This window comes from Buceros rhinoceros, unplaced genomic scaffold (assembly GCF_000710305.1).
Source record: "Buceros rhinoceros silvestris isolate BGI_N320 unplaced genomic scaffold, ASM71030v1 scaffold12093, whole genome shotgun sequence".
NCBI classification, from domain to species: domain Eukaryota; kingdom Metazoa; phylum Chordata; class Aves; order Bucerotiformes; family Bucerotidae; genus Buceros; species Buceros rhinoceros.
In genome coordinates, this window is record NW_010403108.1 from 1,229 (window position 1) to 8,101 (window position 6,873).

A 6,873-nucleotide genomic window follows, 5' to 3' on the forward strand; every position below is an offset into this window, starting at 1 on the left:
TGCCTGCAGCAGCACGTCCCCACTGTCCCCGTCCCCAGCACTGTCCCTGCCACAGCTGGAGGACACTTGAACACCCCTAGTTAGGTGGGAAGAGACAGTCATTGGCGCAGTGAGGAGTAGCTCAAAACTCGGTATTAACTGACACCCGTAGCACGTCAGGACCTGCAGCTTGACATGTGAGCAGCCCAACCACCAGAAGGCAACACGATGACCTCTCCAAGGGGACCGTCCAACTCGCAGTTCTAACTCAGCATGGCCAGGCTCTGTCCCCCTCTCCAGTGCATCCATCTCCCCATCGCCATGCTTGCTTGGTGCTACCCAGCCACCCCTTCCCGCAGCAAGGAGCGAGGAGACGCAGTTCCTTCCTCACGCTCTGCAGTGCCCACCGACGTATCTATAATTGATCTCAGAGAAACCTCAGTTCTGCTCGCAGTGTGCCGATGCTATCGAAACTGAAATGGGGTTTTGATGTTCAGCCAGGACAAGGAGGGAAGAGCCTGTTTGCCAAGCACCATGGCTTGCTCTGTGCATGGTACAGCCACAGGTGCCCATTAAACATGCAGCTCTCGGGTCCCCATCTCTCTCCTGAACCCCAGCAGCTCTTTTCTCAATGCTTTCAGGAAGGATGGTGCAGAGCCTCTCACTTGCTCAAGACCATGCTGGCTCTGTGGTGCTCAGCTGAGCTGAGCTGGCACTCCTGGAGTCTGCTTTGAACATCTACAGGGGCAGGAGAACATCTACATGGCAGGAGACCTCCAGCTGCTGAGGGAGCTCAGGGTGCCCAGCTTGGAGGTGCCCAGGCTGGAGAGGGGATCCTTGCCCTGATGAACAGCCCGTGACCATGTCCCTCTCTGGGCCATTTGCCCCTCACCAGGAAAATGCTGCAGACAACCTGCCCCCTCCCACTGCATCACCTTTGGGTGCCTGCACTCCTGCTCCGCTCACCCCAGAAATATTTCAGCCCATGCCACGGTACAGAGCTCAAACCAAAGTGAAACCAGCCCCAGTATTTTGGGAGGTGACTTCAGCTCAGTGGCACACACCATGGCTACAGTCATGTATGTCCCTCCAAATCCTGGAGGGTACAGAGGGCATGAGCAACACGTATGACCCGGTGGCCCTGAGGACCCGGAGCTCTACAAAGGGTGTATGAGCCCGGGATGGGAATCAGGATGCTGGGGAAGGAGTCAGCATCCACACACACGCTCCTCTCCCATGTCCTCACATGCTCCTCTCCCGCCCCTACCCAAGGAGGTCACTCCCAGGCAGTTTGTGCTGATCCCAGCTGCAAATCCCAACTGCCACCAGCAGCATAGCCCATTGGCAGCGAGACGAGCGGATGGAGTGAGACCGAAGGCAAGTGGTTACCTCTGCAGATGGTCCCGTTTTCCACCGACTCGTAGCCCGCCCGGCACATGCAGCGGCCAATGGGCACCAGCCACTCGCCATCACCATTGCAGTACAGCTTGATGGGCACATCCACCTCCTCAGCATTGGTGATGCATGTTCCCCGGGCTGCCACCAGCGAGGTGCTCTCAGCTCCTGAGAGGGTTTCTTGGAAGACGGCCCCATTCTGGATCACGCGGGGACACTTGCGGTAGAAGACGCGGACAGCAATCAAGGACATGCAGCCTCCATAGTCCTGGAAGGCCAGGTAGAAGCCATTCTTGGAGACTGGCCCAAAACTGCGCACCTCGGTGTTAATCTTCATCACCCGCCCACCTAGGTCCACCTGCGAGAAGCTCTCGTCGGCAGCAATCGTGTCCACCTTCATCCAAGGATTCTCCATCCAATTAGGAAAAGTCTTGGTGGCCGAGTCAAAGTCCGACTCGAAATAGTAGAGGTTAAAAGTCTCCTTACAGGAGCCTGGGACATTAGGGATGCTGCTGCAGTCCCTGACAGAAAATTTCATCTCCACGTGGATGCGGTGAGCTCCTCTCCTCCGGATGTACTTGGTCCGGAGCCAGTTGTTTTGGCTGGACTCAAAGACGTTGCACACCTGGTAGGTACGAATTGTGTTCATGTTCTCGTCATACCCGCTCACCTCTTCCCACTGCGGACAGGACACAAGAACATCAAGGGGCTGCCACCAAACTGATGTTCCCCACCCACCTCACCTTTTCCCAACCCCACTGCATGCCAAGCAGCCAGCTTCTGCCAGCACGAGCTGCCCTGCCCCACGCCATGCCCACCCCTTCACACAGACAGCCGCATCGGTGCCCAGCACCTCGCCCCAGCACAGCTCCAGCACACCCTGCAAGCACTCCACGCCTCCGCACCTCTGTCCTGCACCAGCAGGGTTTGACCCACCCTGCATGCCAGGCAGGCTCCGCGCCGTGGAAACAAGGTGGCCCAAGCCCTCAGCAGAGCTCAGGGCCACCTCGCTGCCAGCAGCACCCTGCTCCATGCCCAGATTTAAGGTAAAGCATCTCTGCTGGGTGGCAGGGCCAAGCCCCACCTCTGCAGGCAGCGATGTCTTTAGTGGGTGCTGCTGCCCCGTGGGGTGCACTGTGCTGTACGGTGGAGCCTCCCGGCAAAGTAACACGATGCCTTTAGCAGATGTATTCCCATCAGTGCCGCTACGCTTACAGACGTGGCAGACAGGACCTGCTTTCTCAGGAGCGGCTGTAAAACCTCTGCCGGCTCCAGCCTGAGCACTGCTGTGAGGGGTGGGCAGCCGGCGGTGCAAGGGGCTAGTAGCCTCCCAATGGGAAGCTCAGCCGAGAACCCCCCAGCTGACCAATGGCTGACTGCCAGCTCTGGAGGATTCTCCACAGAGCTCAAAGTTGCTGTGACACCTCCTGGACCTGTCCCGTTCCTTGCCCTTTTCCCAGGCTGCTTTTTCCAAATCCTGCAGTGCTTGTGGTGGTCTCCATCCTTTGTCGGATGGGGAGACTTCAGGGAGGGTGATGCACCGGGCAAGGGCAGAGCTTGTAACCTGGCACCGCTCCGTGGTGAGCACAGATGGGAAAGGGTCTTCGTGGGAGGAGAACCTTTCACTTGGCTTACCAGAGCAACATCCCTAGCCCGGAGCTTTCTGAAGGGCAGAGCATCTCCCTGTGCTGCCCGCTCCCCATGCGTAGCACCCTCGTGATGCTGGCAGTAGGGACCAGGGTCCAGCGAGCGTGTGACACAGTCCTGGCCAGCTGGAACAGCTTCTTGTGAGCTTGTTCATAAACCTGCTCAAGTGGAAGCTGAACTGTTTCCCACGGATGTGAAACCCTGAGCACAACCCTGCCCTGGATGCAGGATCATGACACCCAGGGCAAGGTGGCAGCACAGCCTGGACCCAGCACCAGTGCTGGGACGCAGGTCCGCAGGGAAAACCCAGCAGGAGCAGAGCACCCGCAGCTCCTCGGCCTGCAAACAGCCTTCAAGGGCATCCAGGACTGCAGAGGGAGGCTCGTGAGATGGGAGACAGATTGTTCCTTGCACATCAAGGCTAACAGCCCAACAGAAGGCTGTCAGGGAAGATCCCCAAACAGTTCCAACCACTTCTGATTGGCAGTGGCTGCAAATCTGCTGCCATCGCCGTGGGAGGAGGGGAGCATCCTCGCAAAACACACAGGGGGAGCATTTGCTTTATTTTCCAGAAATAAATCTGGTGTGGCAGTGGAAAACTGCAGGATCTCCCTGTTTTTTAGGGCACCAGTTGGGAGTTGGGTGAAGGAATCAAGGACAAGACACAGGGAGGCAATTTGCTGCCCTGTCCTGCCTCTGACGTGGCTCTTCCTTGCCTGGACCACCCCTGACACCCACCCGAAACAAGCGTGTCAGCCACCACCACACAGGGACACCCAGTACTGCCCCATCCCCACCCACACCTGTATGGCCCCCAGGCTGAGCCTGAAGATCTCAGCCCTGGCCAGGCAGGAGCAGCACGTGGCGGAAGGAGAGTCTCTACAGCTTGGGGATGAACAGGAGGTGGTGGCAGGGCATGGGGACACCTGTGAGTGGTGTGGATACTCCACAGCCAGGGAAGAAGCAGGTGTTTGGGCTTTTGCATCTCTAATAATCACCAAAGAGGCAATAAATGGGTGGAGCAACCAGCAGCTTTTGGCTTCCAGGTGATGCTGGCTGCACCCAACCGTGCCAGTCACCCATGCCTTGTCTGCACGAGGCTGCACTGGGAGAAGCCGTGAAGGCACCGGAGCACTGACACCCGTGACATGCACGGTGCACGATGCTCACCAAGTCCTCCCCAGGGACCTGCCCGGAGTGGCGAAGGGAAGAGAACCCACCAGCAATGCTGAGGCTGGACTTTCCAGATGAGCATCTCCATCCTGATGGGGATGGGGAACCTGGGAGCACCGCAGGAGCCAGGCTCAGGAACCGCAGCATCCTCCCGCATCGCTGCAGCAGTGAGCGGGGGCTCCCAAGCTCCCTTTTCTCAGCTGGGAGAGAAAGTCACCCCCGTGCACCAGCCCCTGCGCTTCCTCGATGCTTAATTAGAAGCCTCTCCCTTTCTCCTCGCTCTCTAATTAACATGCCGGGAGCTCAAAAGAAGGCAGCAGCACAATAATACGGGGAGATGGCTTCCAGCAGGCCCAGGCCTCATTACCGCGGGGCTGGGGAGCCGGGAGCAAGGCGTGCTTTACATATGGAAACACCGCAAACAAGAAAGGCTGGGCGAGGAGAGAAAAAGACTTGACCTCTGCTCCCACCTATTGTGCGCCCGTCATCCCCCTTCGGCGGCCGGGCCGGCACTGGCGAGGCGGCCGGACTCACAGGCGGGCACAGGGCTTTATCATGGTGATGGGTAACTGGTGTCAGCAGCGCCCGCATCCCAGCATAGCAGGGCGGCCGAGCTGCTCGGGAGCTGGGTTTAATCTCCCTGATGGACGCTTTTCTTGGCTGTTTCTTTTCTTCTGCCAGCTTGGCTCGGGGAGGGGGCTTGCTGTCAGCCTCGGAGTGAGGTCCACCGAAACATCTTCATCCAGTCCTCACAGAGGGTGGATGGACCCTGAGCCATCGCCTCCACACATGGGGATGGGAAGCAGCTCCAGGCTTTGGCCAGCCTGGACTGGGCCACGCAAGCATGACGGAGCAGGTCTGGGGGTGTTGGGCACCGGGGCTCCATGCTGCAGCTGGCCACCGCAGCCAGAGCTGAGCAGGATGCTCTGAAGCACCTCAACGCCCCGCACAAGCCCCTGGAACATGGAGGTGGATGAGGTCACTCTGGTTTTGTGTCATGAGCAGAAGGGAGCAGAGATGCACTGGTTTGTCCCAGCTCTTCTTTAAAGGAGCTTGTTCAGGTGGTGGGATCTGGCTCACGGGGCTCTTGGGATGGGTAAAGCAGAGAGACAGTTGCTGCTGGGCCAGCAAATGTCTTGTCATGAGATGCTGGGGATGCTGGACAGTCATTTCAGAGCTTGATAAATGGCTGCTGTAGGCAGCTGTAGGCAATGCCCTCATCCTTCACTGTACAGTTGACAGGCAATGGGATACTGGGGACAAATGACAGTGGCCTTGGCATTTTGTTTCTCCCCCTCCCTGTGCGGCTGCAGGCCAGCTTTACAGAGCATAGGATTCCTCCACCACCACCTTGGCCTGATGCTGCAGGGAGAGAAGTACACTCCTCCAGCACTGGGGTGGCTTTTGGAAGTGTCACCTCCTAGAAAACTACTGGAAACCTCAGCTGTGATCCTCTTCTGTGCTCCTCCCACTAGACCTTTCCACGTGGCCAAAGCACTGTGCTTCAGTGGCTGCCCTCTGTTGAGCCAACCCACCTTCACTCACGCGCAGCAGGATGCCCCAGACCAGGCTCCAGACCCCCAGGATCACTTACCCCGGATGGAGGATGCACCGTCCAACCCAGCTCTGCCGTTGCTGTTGTGGAGTCCATCAGCGTCTCTGCAGGAGGAGGGAGAAGCAAGGAGTCAGTGGCCGTCCAGTGAATGACCTGAGGCTGGCAAAGGGGAGAGGAGGCAGCCCAGGACCGCAGCCATCGAGCCCAGCCTGAGCCAAGCCCTCTGGCCGCTCTCAGCTGGGGAAGAGTCACATATCGGTTCCTCCTCCCATCTGCTTCTCTATCCATTGCCTCTTGCTCCCTGGTGCCCTTGTCTCCAGCAACGCATGGGGACAAGTGCTCTTCACCCACCCGCCCAGCCGAACTTTCCTCCCCAAAATCCGGTACTGGGGTACCACAGCCTGGAGGAGCCAAGTCTGAGCAGGTTTCCTCCATCACCTTCCAGTGTCTTTCCCAAAAGCGAGATATATTTTTCTCAGCACTTTGCATGGCAGGCAGACTCCCTGGTGATGTGGAAGCGCACGGGAAAGAACAGCACTTTTAGGACTTAAAATTACTAAAAAATTAAACCAACGCTAAAGCTCATGTTCCAGACAATTTGGGTTGAAATAGGTCAGGTGATGCTACTGCTGAGCAGCACAGAGAAGTCTCCCTGAGCCAGCCAGGCAGCAAAGCCTTCTTGTCCTCTCTCCAGCTCGTCAAGCTTCTAGCACTGAAGATTTTTTCATCCCAAATCGCTGTAGGTTGGCCTAACTACACCAATGGCATGAGAGGGGATGCTCTGAGGGGGAGAAACAAAGTTATGGCACCCCAATACTTGGCCTAATGAGGGTAGGTGTTTCCCATCCAACCCGGGAACAGCCCCATCAGAAAGAGGCTGGACAGACACTTCCATAGGTGGCTGCCACAGCCCAGATAGCTGCCCATCTCCAGGCCCACGGTCACAAGCTCGTTGCCACACAGGGTTTTTTCCACACCGTGCTCAATGCTGACGGTGTAGGAAAATAGCACAATATTCCGCTGTTTAGGAACTGGAGCTTAGAAATCACTCCCAAAGCTGTCGGTGCACCAAGGCTGGACGTGGGGAGAGGGTGACGTTTGTGGGACAGACTGTACAGGCCACC

At 57.7% G+C, this 6,873-nt stretch overlaps 1 protein-coding gene across 1 annotated transcript; it reads right to left on the reverse strand.

Annotated features, from left to right (window-relative positions):
• Positions 1-1,368: 1,368 nt before the first annotated feature.
• On the reverse strand, positions 1,369-5,908 carry LOC104490583 (ephrin type-B receptor 2-like; the record flags this gene model as incomplete). Its single annotated transcript, XM_010132885.1, has 2 exons — positions 1,369-2,053; positions 5,789-5,908. Coding segments are annotated over 2 exons (805 nt in total), but the record flags the coding sequence as incomplete, so codon positions are not given.
• Positions 5,909-6,873: the final 965 nt, after the last annotated feature.